Source organism: Ahaetulla prasina, chromosome 6 (genome assembly GCF_028640845.1).
Source record: "Ahaetulla prasina isolate Xishuangbanna chromosome 6, ASM2864084v1, whole genome shotgun sequence".
Classification (NCBI taxonomy): domain Eukaryota; kingdom Metazoa; phylum Chordata; class Lepidosauria; order Squamata; family Colubridae; genus Ahaetulla; species Ahaetulla prasina.
This window is the reverse complement of record NC_080544.1, coordinates 101120975-101141540: the sequence shown is the minus strand read 5'-3', so window position 1 is coordinate 101141540 and position 20566 is coordinate 101120975. Positions and strand designations below refer to the sequence as shown.

At 41.8% G+C, this 20566-nt stretch overlaps 1 protein-coding gene across 1 annotated transcript in view; it reads left to right on the top strand.

Annotated features, from left to right (window-relative positions):
• The window catches only part of PEX5L (peroxisomal biogenesis factor 5 like), a 212524-nt gene that overhangs the window by 178331 nt on the left and 13627 nt on the right, over positions 1-20566 (top strand). The window contains exons 5-7 of the mRNA XM_058187507.1: positions 4296-4422; positions 6767-6863; positions 18152-18247. Of these exons, the coding sequence (XP_058043490.1) occupies positions 4296-4422; positions 6767-6863; positions 18152-18247 (320 nt within the window). The remainder of the gene's footprint in view (positions 1-4295; positions 4423-6766; positions 6864-18151; positions 18248-20566) is intronic.

Sequence of the window (20566 nt, the reverse complement as noted above, 5' to 3'; positions counted from 1 at the left end):
AACCAAGTTTAGCAGTTCATCAGCCGTGAAATCCCCCTCACTGAACCTGTAGCGCCGGTGGTGGGAGGCTCTGCCCACCCGCCAGGATGCCATTACATCCCTTTTTTAACCATCTGCGCATGCGGTAGCCCGCCCAAACCAGTAGCGAAGGTAAGTGGATTTCACCGCTGCAGTTGCTGCGAATGCATCCACCAAGTTGTTATCCCATAACTGGTTCAAGCTGTTGAGTGAATACATTTATTGAATTCTCTGCTGCTGCAGCAGCAGGAGCAGGATACACTTCTTGGTTTTGAGGGGAAAAAATCTATTTCTCAGGTGCCCTTTTCCGGCACTGAGTTAGCAAACCTTTCTGAAATAGAAAAGGTATTCAGGGATGGCCTTAATTCATGCTTCAGTGGTTTTGGGGTGAGTTATCATCTGTACGCTGATGATACTCAGCTGTACTTTTCCACCCCGGACCACCCCAATGAAGCGGTCGAAGTGCTGTCCCGGTGCCTGGAAGCTGTACGGGTCTGGATGGGGAGAAACAGACTCAGGCTCAATCCCTCCAAGACGGAGTGGCTGTGGATGCCGGCACCCCGGTACAGTCAGCTGCATCCGCAGCTGACTGTTGGGGGCGAGTTAGTGGCCCCAAAGGAGATGGTTCGCAACTTGGGCGTCCTCCTGGATGGACGGCTGTCCTTTGATGAACATCTGGCGGCCGTCTCCAGGAGGGCCTTTTACCAAGTCCGCTTGGTCCGCCAGTTGCGTCCCTTCCTTGACCGGGATGCCTTATGCACAGTCACTCACGCTCTGGTTATGTCTCGGTTGGATTACTGCAATGCTCTCTACATGGGGCTGCCTTTGAGGTGCACCCGGAGGCTGCAGTTAGTCCAGAATGCGGCTGCGCGAGTAGTAATGGGAGCCGCTCATGGCTCCCACGTAACACCACTGCTCCGTAGTCTGCACTGGCTTCCTGTGGTCTTTCGGGTGCGCTTCAAGATTTTGGTTACCACCTTTAAAGCGCTCCATGGCTTAGGACCCAGGTACTTACGAGACCGCCTGCTGTTATCCTATGCCTCCCACCGACCCGTACGCTCTCATAGAGAGGGTCTCCTCAGGGTGCCGTCCGACAAACAGTGTCGGCTGGCGGCCCCCAGGGGTAGGGCCTTCTCTGTGGGAGCATCGACGCTCTGGAATGAACTCCCCCCTGGCCTACGTCAAGTGCCTGATCTTCGGACCTTCCGTCGTGAGCTAAAAACATACTTATTTATTCAAGCGGGACTGGCATAATAGTTTGATTTTAAATTGGGGTTTTATTAATATTTTTAAATATTTTAAATTTAATTTTAATTATTAGCCGTTTTTGTAATTTTGATATGTTTTAATTTGTTTTAATTGTACATATTTTGTATTTTATCTCCGGCTGTACACCGCCCTGAGTCCTTCGGGAGAAGGGCGGTATAAAAATTCAATAAATAATAATAATAATAATAATAATGCTGAAATAAAAGATCCCCATCCCAGTCCAGAGAATAGGCTGGACCAAGAAGTCAAATAAACATCTTGGAAGAAAGGAGTACAAGCAGTCCTTGACTTACAACAGTCTGTTTAGTGACGATTCAAAGTTACAACGGCACTGGAAAAAAGTGACTTATGACCGTTTATTAGTTACGACCTTTGCAGCATCTCCATGATCATGGGATCAACATTCAGATGATTGGCAGCTGGTTCATATTTACGACCGTTGTTGTGTCCCAAGGTCATGTGATCACCTCTTGCGACCTTCTGACAAGCAAAGTCAGCGGGGAAGAGAGATTCACTTAACAACTGGCGTACTAACTTATCAACTGCAATAATTCACTTAACAGTAGCAAGAAAAGGCGTAAAATGGGGCAAAACTCATTTAACGAATGTCTCACTTAACAAAAGAAACGAGCTCAATTGTGGTTGCAAGTCGAGGACTACCATAGTCCTCGACTTACAACCAAAACTGAGCCCAACGTTTCCGTTGCCCGAGAAGATATTTGTTAAGTAAAATGGGGGCATTTTTGACCCATTTTACAGCCTTTCTTCCCAGGCTTGTTAAGTGAATCACTGCAGTTGTTAAGTAAGTAACAATTGTTGAGTGAATCTGCCTTCCCCATTTACTTTGCTTGTCAGAAGGTTGCAAAAGATGATCCCATGATCCCAGGATAATGCAGCCATCCTAAAAAGGAACCAGTTGCCAAGCTTCCAAATTTTGATCATGTGACCATGGAGATGAAACAAAAATTTTAAAAGTTCTGATATTTACGAAGTTACGATATTTTTCTAAGATGCTCCGGAGTATAATACACACATTAATTTTTGGAAAGGAAAACAAGAAAAAATTTTTCTAGAATAGAATAGAATAGAATAGAATTTTTATTGGCCAAGTGTGATTGGACACACAAGGAATTTGTCTTGGTGCATGTGCTCTCAGTGTACATAAAAGAAAAGATACATTCATCAAGGTACCTCTGTCTACCTCTGTCTACTAGCATCCATCGGTATTCATCTGGCTAGCGTACTTGCAGCAAACAGTAAACAGCCTGGTCAGCTTCAGCACATTATGACAGCCTGATTCAGCATGAGCGGCTGATTGGCAGTTGGATTGGACTCCCAGAATACCGCCAATCAGCTGTTCCAGGTTGCGGGGATCGCCACAGCCCATCGCCACCTCCACATGTCGCATTTTCGGCCTCTGCGCATCACATTTTCAGCCGTTTCCAGGTGGTGGGGATTCCCACTGCCGCCAATCCCTGCCGCCTGGAACTGGCCAAAAACACAACACGCAGAGTCCAAAATCGCGACGCACAGAGGCGGTGATCAGTGGATATGTGCTGTGGCAATCCCTGCAGCCTGGAATGGTCCTAAAATGGAGCTTGCAGAGGCTGAAAATGCGGTACATGGAGGGTGGTCAGGGTGTCGTGTCCCACTCCTCCTCTGACGGCTGGGTCGGGGAAGTCTGTATCAAGCGTGACCACAAAGCCTCTGCAGCTTTGCCAAAATTCTGTCAGAGTTCTCAGGGCAGGCAGGAGTCTAAGATGTGACTTCAGCAATCCAAATTAGACTGTGCCTGACTCAAAGAATGCCAGAAAGCAGATCCTTTATATAGGCCATGGGGTGTGGCTCCATGACTCAGCACTTATCCAGGCCTGCCCCTCCCTTCCTTTTGCTGACATCACCTCTCCATTTTCCAGAAGCATGGATCCATCCACCCTCCAGCTGCCAGCAATTCCAGCTCGTGACTGGCTTCATGTTCTTCATGTTCACATGCTGTGGGGGAGGGGTTTATTTGCTCAGTTTGTCTGGGCATGGTGCCAGGACTGGGGCTGAAGGCATGCCAGGCCATTCGTCTTGCTCGGTCTGTCCGGGCATGGTGCCAGGACTGGGGGCTGGAGGCATGCTAGGCCGTTCGTCTTGCTCGGTCTGTCCGGGCATGGTGCCAGGACTGGGGCTGAAGGCATGCCAGGCCATTCGTCTTGCTCGGTTTGCCCGGGCATGGTGCCAGGACTGGGGCTGAAGGCATGCCAGGCCATTCGTCTTGCTCGGTCTGTCCGGGCATGGTGCCAGGACTGGGGCTGAAGGCATGCCAGGCCATTCGTCTTGCTCGGTCTATCCGGGCATGGTGCCAGGACTGGCTTAATAGGGGTTTTAATTCGTTTTAAATGGGGTTTATTTTATTATTATGTATTTTATATTTAAATTTAGGCCATATGGAATAAGTTTTTAAATAGTTTTATTGTAATATATTGTATTGTTTTATTTGGCTGTTCACGCCCTGAGTCCTTCGGGAGAAGGCGGTATAAAATTAAATTATTATTATTATTATTATTATTATTATTATTATTATTATTATTATTATTATTATTATTATTATTAGGCAACATTCTATAAGACACACCAAATTTTCACCTATTTTTAGGGAGTGGGGGAGTGCGTCTTATACTCCGAAAAGTACGGTACTAACCAAAATATCTTTACAATCCCCAAGGAATGTCACAACGTTTGAGCACCCCTAATGTTTGGAAATTGAAAGCTGAAAAATTTGACATGCCCTACCTGAGCACAATGGTTGTAAGTGTGAAAAACAGTCATAAGTCCTTTTTTTTCAGTGCCACTGTAACTTTGAATGGCCACTAAACAATTGTAAGTCAAGGACTACCTCTAGCTAGCCACTCTTGTGTTGCTGTTGCTAAGAAAACTACAAAACGTCGAGCTCAGCCGAAGAGAGTCTTGATACAGGATGTGCTTTTTTCTTCTGAAAATTCATTTTCTTTTACCTTATCCAGTCAATATCCAGGCTCAACTAGAAAAATGGGATGAAGTCAAGCATCGTGGAGAAAGAGCTGGCAAAGGTTCTTCAGGCGCTGAGAGAAAATCATCATCTTCTAAAGCTCCATCAAAAGAATTTGTGTGGTAATTTGTACTTTTAACTTTATCTGAGGCCAATCCTGTCATTGGGTGAGATGAATCATCCTACCTCATTTTACCTTTACCATCCTAACAGTGAGAGCAATCAACCAGTGGAACAGCTTGCCTTCAGAAGTTGTGGATGATCCATCACTGGAAGCTTTCAAGAAGAGATTGGACAACCACTTGTCTGAAATATTATAGGGTCTCCTGATTGAGCAGGGTGTTGGATTAGAAGACCTCCAAGGTCCCTTCCAACTTTCTTATTCTGTTATTGTACAGATTCTGGGCAACCTGTGGTTAATTCCTTAGCCATACACTATTCATAGCCTGCCATCCCACACCTGCGGTTTAGTTGACTATCATTCCCTTAAGAAAAGCCCAGTACAAGACGTGTGTGCATTGTATAATAATAATAATACACTACAGGAAGAGAACAAAGAGAAATGCTTGTTAGTGTTTCAAGTTAAGCATGACCCGAACATAAAATGGTCAGAAAACAAAAGCCCATGGATTATAACAAATCCATGGCTTCATTCTTACAATCACTTGTATTTCAGTGACCTTGAGGATGGACAGGTATGTTAAGCTTCTTAGAATCATTGGTGTTAGGTGGTTCTAAAATTGGATGGATGAAGGGATGGATGGATGGAAGATAGATAGATATAGATGAGAAAGAGAGAGAGAGATGAGAGAGATGGGTAATAGATAGATGATAGATAAGAAAGATGATAGCTAGAAGATGGATGAAAGGATGGATGGATGGATGGATGGATGGATAAGATAGATAGATAGACAGACAGACAGAAAATATAAGAGATAAGAGATGATAGATGGATAATGGATGATAAATAGGTGATAGATGATAGATAAAAGAGAAATGACAGCTGGATGGATGGATGGATGGATGGATGGATGGATGGATGGATGGATGGATGGATGGATGGATGGACGGAGAAGATGGATAGATAGATAGCTGGGGGAAGAGAGAATTGTTAAAAGTCAGAAGCAGCACAAGTTGTAAGCATTATGAACTTACCAAATGAGCAATTCACTAATCAAGATAGAAATCAGAATACTGTTGCTTTCCACATTCGCACCTCTCCGAGTCTGCAGTCCAGGTCTCTTCACAAAATGCATATCTGAGGGGGAAGGATGCAGTCCTCTCCTCTACCCTCACTAAAATCCTCATGCAGCTGAATGCTGAGAACTCAGGGCATTTCTTCTATTTCTGCCATCCATTTTTTCCCCTGAAATCTGTTTATTTATTTATTTATTTATTTATTTATTTATTTTATTCGATTTTTATACCGCCCTTCTCCCGAAGGACTCAGGGCGGTGTACAGCCATTTAAAATACACAATATACACATTAAAAACAAGATTAAAACAAGACATATTATAGGGTGGCCGAAAATTTAAAACAATTAACAAACCTTAAAATATAAATAACCCCAATTAAAATTTAATAAAACTTTTAAGCCAGTCCCGCTTGAATAAATAGGTGCGTTTTCAGCTCACGGTGAAAAGTCCGAAGATCAGACACTTGACGTAAACCAGGGGGAAGTTCGTTCCAGAGAGTAGGAGCTCCAACAGAGAAGGCCCTGCCCCGGGGGCTGCCAGCCGACATTGTTTGGCGGACGGCACCCTTAGAAGGCCCTCTCTGTGTGAGTTTACTGCCAAAGGGCTTAGAACAGGGGATGTCAAACTCAATTTCATTTAAAGCCGCATCAGGGTTGTGTTTGACTTCAGGGGGCCAAGGTGGGCGTGGCCAGTTCGACGTCACTTCAGGGGGGGGTGCGTCTGTGGTGGCCCAAATTCTCTGCCAGTGAAAACAGGCTCCTGAGCTCCATTTTCGGCTGTGACGGCCTCCTGCAGTTCTCTGCCAGTGAAAACAGAGCTCAGGACAGCCCTCCTGATCTCCGTTTTTGCTGGCAGAGGCACCATGGGCCAGTCCTTTGCTGTTTCCAGGGCGGCCCCAAGGGCCAGTTCTAAGCACCCTCTGGGTGGGATCTGGCCCCCGGGCCTTGATTTTGACACCCCTGGATTAGAACCATTTGGGAATGATTGTAACCAAGGCCAATTATGTTGGTGTAATTTTTGAATTTTTTGAACCAAAAACTGTCTACTATTGACCTCACCCCATTCCTAAGAGGACTATAAGGGGCGTGCCTACCGTTCCTGTCCTATTGTTCCCTTCATTATATCAAATTAATATAGTTGATGCATATTTTTTTACTTATATATTTTCTTCAATACATGTTTTTTTATCTATGGCAATTGTTTGTGTATACTGTTGTGACAAAATAAAATAAAATAAAATAAAAAGTTGACATTTTGTTCTTTTGTAGGTTGGCAGAAAACAAATCCCAGTCTGAATCGGCCACCGGTAAAGCCACATTAGAATCTAGTTCAACCACGGATTTAGAATTAGCCCCCACACCAAAGGTAAGAGGGAGCATTTAATTCAACTAGTCATGTTTTGAAGCAGGCCAAAATTGTGGTATATTCCAGATAATGCTCATATTTTGCATATTAATATTAATCCTGATATCTGCATTGTTACGAATGCTATTAGTAATGTTAATAGTATTTGACATTTAATGTAATATTTTTTTAAGATGCACTTATAAAAAGCAGTCCAGGATCTACAGGTACAACTTACAGCAACTTAACAACCACAATTGAGCCCAAAATTTCTGCTTCTAAGGGAGACAGTTGTTAAGTGAGTTTTGCCCCATTTTACAAACTTTCTTGCCACAGTCGTTCAGTGAATCATCGCAATTGCTAAGTTAGTCATTAAGTGAATCTGGTGTCCCCATTGATTTTGCTTGTCAGAACATCAGGAAAGGTGATCACATGACCCTGGGACACTGAAATCGTCATAAATATGAGTCAGGTCAGTTGCCAAGCATCTAAATTTTGATCACATGATCATGGGGATGCCGCCAAAGTCATTTAGTCTGAAAAAAAATCCTAAATCGCTTTTTTTCAGTGCCTTTGTAACTTCGAAGAGTCACTAAACGAACGGTTGTAATTTGAGGACTACCTGTATTTTTAATTGGGAGGCATTGGGAGGCGTGGGGCATACCAATTTGATAAATAAATAAATTGTAAGACTGAATTGTCGCACGTATCCATTTGAAGTAAGCTCTTGAGTCACCACTGAGGAAATAGGTTCAAACTGTTTAGCTGTCATTCTGTGTGTACTGAGACACGCTTCTCCAGGGGAACTTTATGTAAGTGGCACTTTGCACTCTTTTGTAAGCAGTGTGGGGTAGGGGAGTACATTTTTGCTCGTGGTAGCTTGAGCCTGGACTGCTGGCCAGCTGGAGGAAGCATTGATTGACTTCAGCAGATTCTTTTTTTTTAATTTATTTTATTTTATTTATTTTGTCACAACATCAACAAAAGATTATATAGTATATAAACATATATATGAGTAAATATTAGGAGGTATAAGCATATATATAGATATAGGAAGAAGAAAAGAAAAACAATAGGACAGGAACGGTAGGCACGTTTGTGCGCTTATGCACGCCCCTTATGGTCCTCTTAGGAATGGGGTGAGGTCAATAGTAGAAAGTTTTTGGTTAAAGCTTTTAGGATTATGGGAAGAGACCACAGAGTCAGGTAAAGTATTCCAAGCACTGATGATTCTGTTACAGAAGTCATATTTTCTGCAATCTAGATTAAAGCGGTTAACATTAAGTTTAAATCTATTGGTTGCTCTTGTATTATTGCAATTAAAGCTGAAGTAGTCTTTAACAGGAAGGACATTACAATAGATGATTCTATGAGTTAAACTTAGGTCTTGTCGAAGGCGACGGAGTTCCAAGTTTTCTAAGCCTAGGATTTCAAGTCTGGTGGGATAAGGTATTTTGTTGTTTTCAGAGGAATGGAGAACTCTTCTTGTAAAATATTTCTGGACACGCTCAATTGTATTGATGTCAGAGATGTGGTGAGGGTTCCAAACAGGCGAGCTATATTCTAGAATTGGTCTAGCAAATGTTTTATATGCTCTGGTTAGTAGTGTAGTGTTTTTGGAAAAGAAAAAAAAAGAAATTTTCTTCATGTTTTGAGATTGACAACAAAGATATTTGCAGTTACTAATGCTTGTAAGAGCTGTTTGAAAGACATAGTAGCAGAGGTGGTATTCAGCAGGTTCTGACCAGTTCTGGAGAACCGGTAGCGGAAATTTTGAATAGTTTGGAGAATCGGTAAATACCACCTCTGACTGGCCCCGCCCCCATCTATTCTCTGCCTCCCGAGTCCCAGCTGACTGGGAGGGAATAAGGATTTTGCAGTAACCTTCCCCTGGAGTGGGGTGGGAATGGAGATTTAACAGTATCCTTCCCTTGCTATGCAACCAAGTCACACCCACCAAGCCATGTCCACAGAACCGGTAGTAAAAAAATTTGAATCCCACCACTGAATAGTAGTGTGATTGTGCTCCAAGGCTGATTAAATGCCAAACTGGATTTGAGGACTATAATTTTTCTGTTTGGATAAGACAGGACCTTCTCCGCCAAAAACTTTGTAGAACTAACCACTTTGTACAGGGCTCTGGTTATTCTTATTTGTAACATTTCAATAAACGGGGGCGGGGAGTTTCTTCTCTTAACTTTTTAAAAACATTTAAATAGCAATGTCTCCTTTTCTTGTATTGCATATTTGCATTTATGGAAGGCAAATTATACCCTTTATGTTAAACTGTAATGTCCATGCATAGGCATCATAATCTGGATAATTAGCAATAGAAATCTTTTGAGTTTAACTCCTTGGGTCTATGACAATTTGCCATGGCCAGCTCACCATGGCCAACATCTAATCGCCACAGCCAACTTGCTACAGCCACTCACTGTAGGACAAGAGTTACACTAAAATCAAAGAATTGGTGGAATAGAACCATTAAAGAAAAGATGCAAAGGGAGAGACAGAATGAACTGTGAATGGCAACAATTGAAATCATTTTTATTTATTTTAAATAATTAAATAGAATTGTTAAAATTGTCCCACGGTGAGTTGGCCGTGATGAGTTGTCTGTTGTGAGTTGGCCATGGTGAGTTGGCCGCAGTAAGTTGGCTGTGCCAAGTTGTCCCATTCCCTTTTTCAGGAGGAAGGATGTTACTCTAGCCATGTCATTTGCTGATGTATCTCCCAAGCACAACTACTTGAAAGTCTACAGAAATCACTGGGGTGACATTTGTTCAATATTAAATGTTACCCTGAAGGAGGATTGATCCATTCTTCAGAACAGCAGTGAACAGCAAATATTCTGATGCTAAATCAGTCAGTCAATCCATCAAACACTGGGGTCAGTTGTTCCCATCCGGCAAAGTTCATACAAATTAATGCATGTTCAAGTATGTTGCCCAAAGATCAAAGACACCTGAATAAAGCATGCTTTTTTTAAAAAAAAAAAGTATGTTTGATTATGTCAGATTTAACCTGTGGACTCTTGTTGGATTGACTTTGATTTCATCAGTTGACTGATTGGCAGCTTTTAAGGACATGCATATTTAACATTTATTTATTTTATTATTTGTCAAACACATATAAGATAACAGATATAAGTATAAATATGATTATGAATACAGGATAAGGATACGAATAAATGGGGACACTAGGACAGGGACGGTAAGCACATTGGTGCCCTTATGCACGCCCCTTACAGACCTCTTAGGAATGGGATGGGGACAACAGTAGACAGTCTAAGGTTAAAGTTTTGGGGGTTTGGAGAAGTAACCACAGAGTCAGGTAGAGCATTCCAGGCATTGACCACTCTGTTGCTGAAGTCGTATTTTCTGCAATCGAGTTTGGAGCAGTTTACCTTAAGTTTGCATCTATTGTGTGCTCGTGCATTATTGTGGTTGAAGCTGAAGTAGTCATTGACAGGTAGGATGTTGTAGCAGATAATTTTGTGTACTACGCTTAGGTCAGAACGAAGGCGGTGTAGTTCTAAGTTGTCTAAGCCCAAAATTTCAAGCCTGGTGGCAAAAGGGATTCTGTTGTGAGCAGAGGAGTGGAGGACTCTTCTCATGAAATACCTCTGGACTCACTCAATTGTATTAATGTCTGATATACAATGCGGTTTCCAGGCAGATGAGCTGTATTCGAGAATTGGTCTAGCAAAGGTTTTGTATGCCCTAGTTTGCAGTACAATATTACCAGAGAAGAAGCTTCGCAAGATTAGGTTAACAACTCTTAGTGCCTTTTTGGCAATGTTATTGCAGTGAGCTCTGACATTTAGATCATTTGAGATGAGTATTCCAAGGTCCTTGACAGAATGAAACTAAGAATTAAATCAACATTTAAAAAATAGTGATAGTTGCAAAAGAAGTATGAATTTGGGACATACCTTATTCAGAATAAAGACTATCTCAATAATACAGCAGTGATATGAACAGGAACCACCCTGCCATAAATGTTTTTACAAGGACTTGAATTTGCTTAAGACCAATTCAGGCCATACATTTTAACCATTATGGTACACCAGCTCTCCACTCCTTCCATAGGTGCAGAAAGTACCCAATATTAAGGGAGCAGTCGACTGATGGAATATGTTGAATATGCATGAACGTCTATGGAGATTCTCAGTCATCCAGGCCATGGTTGTCCCAAAGGTGCTTTTTCAAAAGGCAACTGGTCTTTCTTGGATTTTCCTTGAAGACGTTTTGCTTGTCATACTAGAAGCTTCTTCACTTCAGAAAGAGTACAGAGAAGAGCAGCAACAATGATGAGGGGGCTGGAGGCTAAAACATACGAAGAACAGTTACAGGAATTGCTTCTGTATAGTCTATTGAAAAAAAGGACTAGGGGAGACATGATATCAGTGTTCCAATACTTGAAGGGCTCCTATATAGATGAGGAGGTCAAACACTTTTTCAAAGCACCAAAAGGCAAGACGAGAAACAATGGATGGAAACCAACCAAGGAGAGAAGCAACCTGGAACTAAGGAGAAATTTCCTAATGGTGAGAGCAATTAACCAATGGAATAGCTTGCCTTCAGAAATTGTGGGTGTTCCACCACTGCAGGCTTTCAGAAAGAGACTGGACAACCATTTATGTGAAATGGTATAGGGTCTCCTGCTTGAGCAGAGGGTTGGACTAGAAGATCTCCAAGGTCCCTTCCAACTCTGTTATTAGTTTATATTTTATGAATGAGAAGCAAAACGTCTTCAATGAAAAACAAAGAAAAACAGTGAAAAAAGTAAGGTTCTACATTTAGGCAAAAAAACCAAAATGCACAGGTACCGTATATGTGGTACCTTGCTCAATAGTAGTAACTGTGAGAGGGATCTTGGAGTCCTAGTGGACAACCATTTAGATATGAGCCAGCAGTGTGCAGCAGCTGCCAAAAAAGCCAACACAGTTCTGGGCTGCATAAACAGAGGGATAGAATCAAGATCACGTGAAGTGTTAATACCACTTTATAATGCCTTGGTAAGGCCACACTTGGAATATTGCATTCAGTTTTGGTCACCACGATGTAAAAAAGATGTTGAGACTCTAGAAAGAGTGCAGAGAAGAGCAACAAAGATGATTAGGGGACTGGAGGCTAAAACATATGAAGAACGGTTGCAAGAACTCGGTATGCCTAGTTTAATGAAAAGAAGGACTAGGGGAGAAATGATAGCAATGTTCCAATGTCTCAGGGGTTGCCACAAAGAAGAGGGAGTCAAACTATTCTCCAAAGCACCTGTGGGTAGGACAAGAAGCAATGGGTGGAAACTAATCAAGGAGAAATGCAACTTAGAACTAAGGAGAAATTTCCTGACAGTTAGAACAATTAATCAGTGGAACAATTTGCCTGCAGAAGTTGTAAATGCTCCAACACTGGAAATTTTTAAGAAAATGTTGGATAACCATTTGTCTGAAATGGTGTAGGGTTTCCTGCCTGGGCAGGGGGTTGGACTAGAAGGCCTCCAAGGTCTCTTCCAACTCTGTTATTATTATTACTATTTCTCAGCCTTGGCAACTTTTAAGATGGGTGGACTTCTTAAAAGTTGTATCCTGACTGGGGAAAGTCTAGTTGCATTTTGAAAAAGCACTTTTGGGGCAATGTGCATGAACCTACTAATGGAGGCCATTTCTAGTCACTATACGCTTAGCAGTAGGAGAAAAATCATCTGCATTCCAGATAGCCTTGCCTTAACATTAACGTTTATGAATATTAAACAGTCGAATGAGCCATTAAGGCCATACTTTACATACCTGGTTATGCTCCTGTGCGCCTATTACACAGTATCACTTCTAGTGTCATCCTAATCAGCTGAGAATTGTGAGGCAGCATGCTCTAACCCAGGGGTGCTATTCAGCAGGTTCTGACAGGTTCTGGAGAACCGGTAGCGGAAATTTTGAGTAGTGTGGAGAACCGGCAAATACTACCTCTGGCTGGCCCCAGAGTGAGGTGGGAATGGAGGTTTTGCAATATCCTTCCCTTGGAGTGGGGTGGGAATGGAGGTTTTGCAGTATCCTTTCCCTGCCATGCCCACCAAGCCACACCACGCCCACCAAGCTACGCCCACAGAACCAGTAGTAAAAAAAATTGAATCCCACCAATGTTCTATGCCAGTGTTTTTTCAACCTTGGCAACTTTAAGATGTCAACTCCCAGAATTCCCCAGCCAAAATCTGCTCCAACTTGTTCTTCATTCAGTAGTGCTCAGCCTAAGATCAGCAGATCCTTTTCATCCTCCCAAAATGGGCAGCGGGAGGGTGGACAATTTATTTTTATTTATTTATTTATTTTATTAGATTTCTAGACCGCCCTTCTCCCGAAGGACTCAGGGCGGTGTACAGCCAAGATAAAAATAAACAATGTACAATTAAAAATAAATTAAAAAACTTATTATACAGTTAGGCCGATAAATTAAAATATATAATCTAAAAAAAAACCCAATTTAAAACTAAATAACAATTACATTTAAAATCTACCCAATTTAAGAAAGCCCCGTGCGAACAAACAAATATGTTTTCAATTCGCGGCGAAAGGTCCGAAGGTCAGATATTTGGCGTAAACCGGGGGGGAAGTTCATTCCAGAGAGTAGGAGCCCCCACAGAGAAGGATCTTCCCCTGGGGGCCACCAGCCGACATTGTTTGGCGGACGGCACCCTGAGAAGTCCCTCTCTGTGTGAGCGTACGGGTCGGTGGGAGGCATGAGGTAACAGCAGGCGGTCCCGTAAGTACCCAGGCCCCAAGACAACAAGACTTAGCTCAGTGTTTTATGCACTCTGGCATCCCTTTACGACCGAGTAACCACGAGAATAATAATGATCCAAGGTAAAATCATGTAAGCACATGTAGTTTCCCCTCCTTTTTGTTGGAAAGACATCTGGTTAATGAGTTTGACCTCAGAGAAGTATTGCGATCACAGGCTTAGCAAAGCCAACATTTTTAGATGGCTTATCCCGGCATTGAAAGTTGAAATTTCCTTTCACCTTGTCCATGAGTTTAGAAAGGTGTTTTTTTTTATTATTTTAAATAAAACTTGCATTGTACTTGTTCCCATGGGAGAATTCCAAAGAAAGAGCCAGAACAAAGGAAAAAGCTAGGAATAGCAGGTATCGACAAATCACGACTGCCTGGTCAAAGTGGAAAATGAAAACAGTGGGAGGCTTAGAAGCTGAGATTGATGAGAAAATGTTTGATACGGGCTTCACTGCTGTTGATAAAGAACTGGGCTATGATCAAACAATGGGTTTACTTCAAGCAAAGTGAAGACTGATGGAGATTAACAATGAGACAAAGTTTGGCCTTTGGCCACCAGTATTGATTCCAGCTTTCATCTATCAAAGTACCGTATTTTTCGGAGTATAAGACACATCGGGCTATAAGACACACCTACCTTTTTTTGGTGAGGAAAACAAGAAAAAGAAATCTGCTTCTGCCTCCCAGCAATTTTGCCTCCTTGCAGCAAACAGCCTGCTTTACTTTCATTTTTGTTTTCTGCATAGCTTGATTAGCACAAGAAAAAAAAAATCTGCTCCCAGCAATTTACCTCCTTGCAGCAAGCAGCAGAGGCCCGCACAGCAATAGGCAATGCACTCTGCAGCCTGAAACAGCTGAGCACTCTGCAGCCTGAAATGGCTAAGAGTCGGGAACAATCAAATTGTGCTAGTTAGGCTGTGCTGAAGCTGAAATGGGCTGTTTCTTCTTGCTGCTTGCTGCAACAGTAGACAGTCTTAGGTTAAAGTTTTGGGGGTTTGGGGATGAGACCACAGAGTCTGGTAGTGCATTCCAAGCATTAACAACTCTTGTTACTGAAGTCATATTTTCTGCAATTGAGATTGGAGTGGTTCACTTTAAGTTTGAATCTATTGTGTGCTCGTGTATTGTTGTGGTTGAAGCTGAAGTAGTCATTATATGATCTCCAAAGTCAGAGAATAAAAATGGAAAGGAAAAGAACAGGAAAAGAGGAGCTACAATCAGCATCTGAAATCTTTGTATTTCATCAGGAAAGGGCAAAGCACTGATCTGTTCATGATATTGGATAGCGAGATGGGCGGGATATAAATTCAATAATAAATAAAAATAATTATTGGATACACCGGGTGTAGTAAGGAAAATAATTTCTAAACCAAGTTTCTGCCATCAGATCAGTGGTGAAATCCAAATTTTTTTAATACCGGTTCTGTGGGCGTGGCTTGGTGGGCGTGGTGTAGCTTGGTGGGCATGACCGGGGAAGAATACTGCAAAATGTCCATTCCCACCCCACTCCTGGAGAAGGATATTGCAAAATGTCCATTCCCACCCCACTCTGGGACCAGCCAGAGATGGTATTAGCCGGTTCTCTGAACTACTAAAAATTTCCACTACTGGTTCTCCAGAACCTGTCAGAGCCTGCTGGATTTCACCCCTGCATCAGATATCTTCCAAAAAGAGGCTTGTTTATGGTTATCCACCTTGACTGTCTCCCTCATAAAACCTAGACTCAGTCAGCTCTATGAATAATTCGTTTTCAATTTAATTAAGAAAATCTTTTTTGAGAATGACGCAAACGATGGACCATGTTGTGAAGGTTTCTAAATCAGGATTCACAATCTGAAGTCTGGCAGCTCCATATATTTCTTAGTTCAAGCCTTAGGGAGCCCCTCCAAAACCTGCAGTGCATTGGAATGCAGGTAGTCCTCAACCTACAACAGTTTGTGTAGTGATGGTTCAAAGTTACAACGGCACTGGCAAAAAAGTGACTTATGACCATTTTTCACACTTATGACGGTTGCAGTGATCAAGATTCGAATGCTTGGCAAATTACGTCATCTCCTCTTTGCGACCTTCTGACAAGCAAAGTCAGTGGGGAAGCCAGATTCCCTTACCAACCATGTCACTCTCAAGAGTAGTACCTGTGAGAGGGATCTTGGAGTCGTAGTGGACAACCATTTAGATATGAGCCAGCAGTGTGCAGCAGCTGCTAAAAAAGCCAACACAGTTCTGGGCTGCATAAACAGAGGGATAGAATCAAGATCACGTGAAGTATTAATACCACTTTATAATGCCTTGGTAAGGCCACACTTGGAATATTGCATCCAGTTTTGGTCGCCACGATGTAAAAAAGATGTTGAGACTCTAGAAAGAGTGCAGAGAAGAGTAACAAAGATGATTAGGGGACTGGAGGCTAAAACATATGAAGAACAGTTGCAGGAACTCAGTATGCCTAGTTTAATGAAAAGAAGGACTAGAGGAGACATGATAGCAGTGTTCCGATATCTCAGGGGCTGCCACAAAGAAGAGGGAGTCAAACTATTCTCCAAAGCACCTGAGGGTAGAACAAGGAGCAATGGGTGGAAACTAATCAAGGAGAGAAGCAACTTAGAACTAAGGAGAAATTTCCTGACAGTTAGAACAATCAATAAGTGAACAACTTGCCTGCAGAAGTTTTGAATGCTCCAACACTGGAAATTTTTAAGAAAATGTTGGATAACCATTTGTCTGAAGTGGTGTAGGGTGTCCTGCCTGGGCAGGGGGTTGGCATAGAAGACCTCCAAGATCCCTTCCAACTCTGTTGTTGTTATTACAATTATTAACCACTGCAGTGATTCACTAAACAAATATGGCAAGAAAAGTCGTAAAAGAGGCAAAACTCACTTAAAAAATTTCTTACTTAGCAATATACATTTTGGGCTCAATTGCAGTCATAACATCTGAAGGTCAGACAAGGAACAATGGATGGAAACTGAACAAGGAGAGATTCAGTCTGGAAATAAGGAGAAATTTTCTGCCAGTGAGAACAATCAACCCAAGGAACAGAAGTTGCCTTCAGAAGTTGTGGGAGCTTCATCCCTGGAAGCTTTCAAGAAGAGACTGGACTGCCATCTGTCGGAAATGGTGTAGGGTCTCCTGTTTGGGTGGGGGTTGGACTAGATCAGTGGTCACCAACCAGGGGTGAGAAAATTTTGGTGGTCCATAGAAAAATTATTTGCATTTTTATATTGCACTAAATACTATTTATCTTTTTAAAAAATTCATTAGTGGTCCGCAGGATTTAAAATTATGAATTTAGTGGTCCCTGAGGTCCAAAAGGTTGGTGACCCCTGGACTAGATGACCTACAAGGTACCTTCCAACTGTTAATTGTTAATCTGACTACCTGTAATTGAGAATAGAATAAGAAGATGTCCTAAAAAAAAAATAACAGTTTCACAGTTCCTAGCCCAAATATCACAATTGTGCAAATTGAGGAGGTGGCTGCATCTATTTATGTATGGTTTAGTTTGAAAGCTGAGTGGGGTCACCTTGGCTAGTATTTGAGTAGGAAACCATTGGGGAACTATCAGACTAATCCATAAAATAAAAAACAAAAACCACAAGGAAGGAATAACAAACAGTCGATTGAAGCTGGCCAGCTATAGCAAATTTAAATAAAGAAATACTTTTTTTATATATTCAAGCGCTGCTAAGGAAAATTAATAGACCAATTCTTGAATACAGCTCGCCTGTCTGGAACCCATACCATATCTCAGACATCAGTACAATTGAATGTGTCCAGAAATATTTTACAAGAAGAGTTCTCCACTCCTCTGAAAACAACAAAATACCTTATCCCACCAGACTTGAAATCCTAGGCTTAGAAAACTTAGAACTCCGCCGCCTTCGACAGGACCTGTGTTTAACTCATAGAATCATCTATTGCAATGTCCTTCCTGTTAAAGACTACTTCAGCTTCAATTGCAATAATACAAGAGCAAACAATAGATTTAAACTTAATGTTAATCGCTCCAATCTTGATTGCAAAAAATATGACTTCTGTAACAGAGTTGTTAATGCTTGGAACACACTACCCGACTCTGTGGTCTCTTCTTAAAATCCCCAAAGCTTTAACCAAAAACTGTCTACTATTGACCTCACCCCATTCCTAAGAGGTCCATAAGGGGCATGCATAAGAGCACAAACGTGCCTACCATTCCTGTCCTATTGTTTTCTTTCATTATATCCAATTGATATAGTTATTGCATGCTTATGCTTATATATATATATATGCTTATATATTATATAGTTACTTTCATGCTTATGCTTATATATACTGTTGTGACAAAATAAATAAATAAATAAATAAATAAATAAATAAATAAATAAAATGAACAGATGCGATCACTAGGAGAGAAGCTCAATTTGAAAACACCTTTATTCCAGATACAAACCTCAATTTAGCCCTAAGCATTGACTGATTCTGATGCTTTCAATGAATATCATGCTTCAGTTTGACTCATTTTCTGACTCTGATGTTCTTCCAGGGCCGGTCAACCAAAGAGCAATGCTGGGGAGGACCACTCCTGTCCCGAAATCATTCCATGGAAGAGGAATTTGAACGCGCTAAAGCTGCCGTTGAGGTATTCCGTGGCATTTCAAGAACTAGCTCAATTGGAAGAAGAAAGCATTGTAAGGTCCAATAATAATATGTTTTAACCTCATAAATGCCAAACAAGAAATTTAAACAGAGGCTTAAATAATTTAGCATTTAATCTTGACCAAGCTTAAATGGTTAGCTGCTCCAAACATATACAAGATACGTTGCAGGTAACAACTACAAACAAGTGGGAATCCGAATCCCTTTTATATTTTTAGGAACGTCATAAACCTCCAATTCCGGCATCTTTGATTTGTGTATCCCTGGAATTTGGTTTGTATATCCCCTGGAAGAGGATAGAGCCCAGGGGTAAAATGTAAAATTTGTTACTACTGATTCTGTGGGCATGGCTTGGTGGGGGTAATGTGACTGGGTGGGCATGGCCAACTTTTAAAAAAAACTTTTAAAAGGATTTTTAAAAGCTTTTAAAGGGTTCTGACGATCCCAGATGAGTTGCCTGATTGCCAGAACCTTTTAAAAGCATTTTTTACAACCTCTCCGGATCGATCTGGAGCTTTGTTATTGGCTGCAGAGGCCTTTACAAAACCTTGCCGGCAACAGAAAAAATGGGCTGGTAAGGCAGATGTCGAGGTGTGCGAGGCCTGGCTGCAACTGTCTGAAGGTAAGTAGTAGAGTAGCTCCATCCCCCCATCCCCAACCTAGCTTAATTTTTACCCATGCATCCTGGAGTGGGCAGGGTCTTAAATAGGGCTTATTTTCAGGGTAGGTCCTATTTTTGGAGAAACACTGTATTAGATTATTTATATTCATATAGTACGCTGATTTTTGTGGGATTTTTTCTTTGCTTGATATTTTATTATTTTTAATTTCCTTTTTGTTCCTTCTGGCACTGCAGTTTCATAACCATTTGTTGGATATCATCATTTTGCATTGGTTTTTATATATTGTTTTCTCTGTTTGTCTCTTTTACGATGGCAATAGGGGTAGTTCTCAGTTTATGACCACAATGGAGCCCAAAATTTATGTTGCTAAGCGAGACATTTGTTATGTGAGTTTTGCCCCATTTTACGGCTTTTCTTGCCACAGTTGTTCAGTGAATCATGGAAGCGGTTCAATGAGTAACACTGTTATTAAGTGAAGCTGGCTTCTCCATTGATTTTGCTTGTCAGAAGGTTGCAGAAGATGAGCACACTGCAACCGTCATAAATGTGAGTCAGTTTTCAAGCACCCAAATCAGTGGTGGGTTTTTACCAGTTCGCCCCAGTTCAGGTGAACCAGTAGTGGCAGCGGCAGGAGGCTCCGCCCACCCACCCGGACGTCATCACGGATGCTCTGCACATGCGCAGAAGGTTCTGCGCATGCGCAGAAGTGCCATGCTCAAGCAAAGCAAGGTTCCGAACTGGTAGCAAAGATAAGAGGAATCCACTACTGATCCAAATGTAAACCACATGGCCATGGGCAATAGTGGGTTTCAGCAGGTTCTGACCAGTTCTGGAGAGCCGAAATTTTGAGTAGTTCAGAGAACTAGTAGTAAAAATTTTGCCTGGCCCCACCCCCTATCTATTCTCTGTCTCCAGAGTCCCAGCTGATTGGGAGGAAATGGAGATTTTGCAGTAACCTTCCCCTGGAATGGGGTGGGAATGGAGATTTGACATTATTCTTCCCCTGTCACACCCACCAAGCCACACCTACCAAGCCATGCCACGCCCACCAAGCCACACCCACAGAACCAGTAGTAAAAAAATTTTGAAACCCACCATTGGCCGTGGGGATGCTGCAATAGTCATGTTAAGGGTAATCTGGGTTCACAACGAAAGTTGGGGACTGATGAGCAGAGTACCCTATGCATGAAAACGACTGAGACTGGTTGTCCTAAATGTGAAAAGTGATCATAAGTTTCAGTGCCATTCTAACTACGAATGGTGACTAAGTGTTGTAAGTCAAGGACTACCTGTACTGTACTGTAATAGCGTAGGAGAAGGAGTGGCAGAGTTAAAAGAGGAATCAGTCTAGAATCCCTATATAGTCACAAGTGAAACAAGTCCAACTTCCCTTGAATTCCGTTGTCCCTTATCTAAATCCAAGCAGGTGCTAATTGTTAGTTGAGGAGATTCCTGCGCATAAGTATGATTAGCAAGAAATCAATTTAATTGGAGCCTCCTATGCGAACGTGATCTTTTGCACCTGATAAATACACTTAACATTGAAACTCAGCAGTTCAATGCCTCCTACAAGGGTTGATAGCTGCAGAAATACAATCCATTTTAGAATGTAAGTAGTAAATATATAAAAAGTAAATGACTGAAATTTAAAACAAAAAAATTACTAAGACTTATATGCT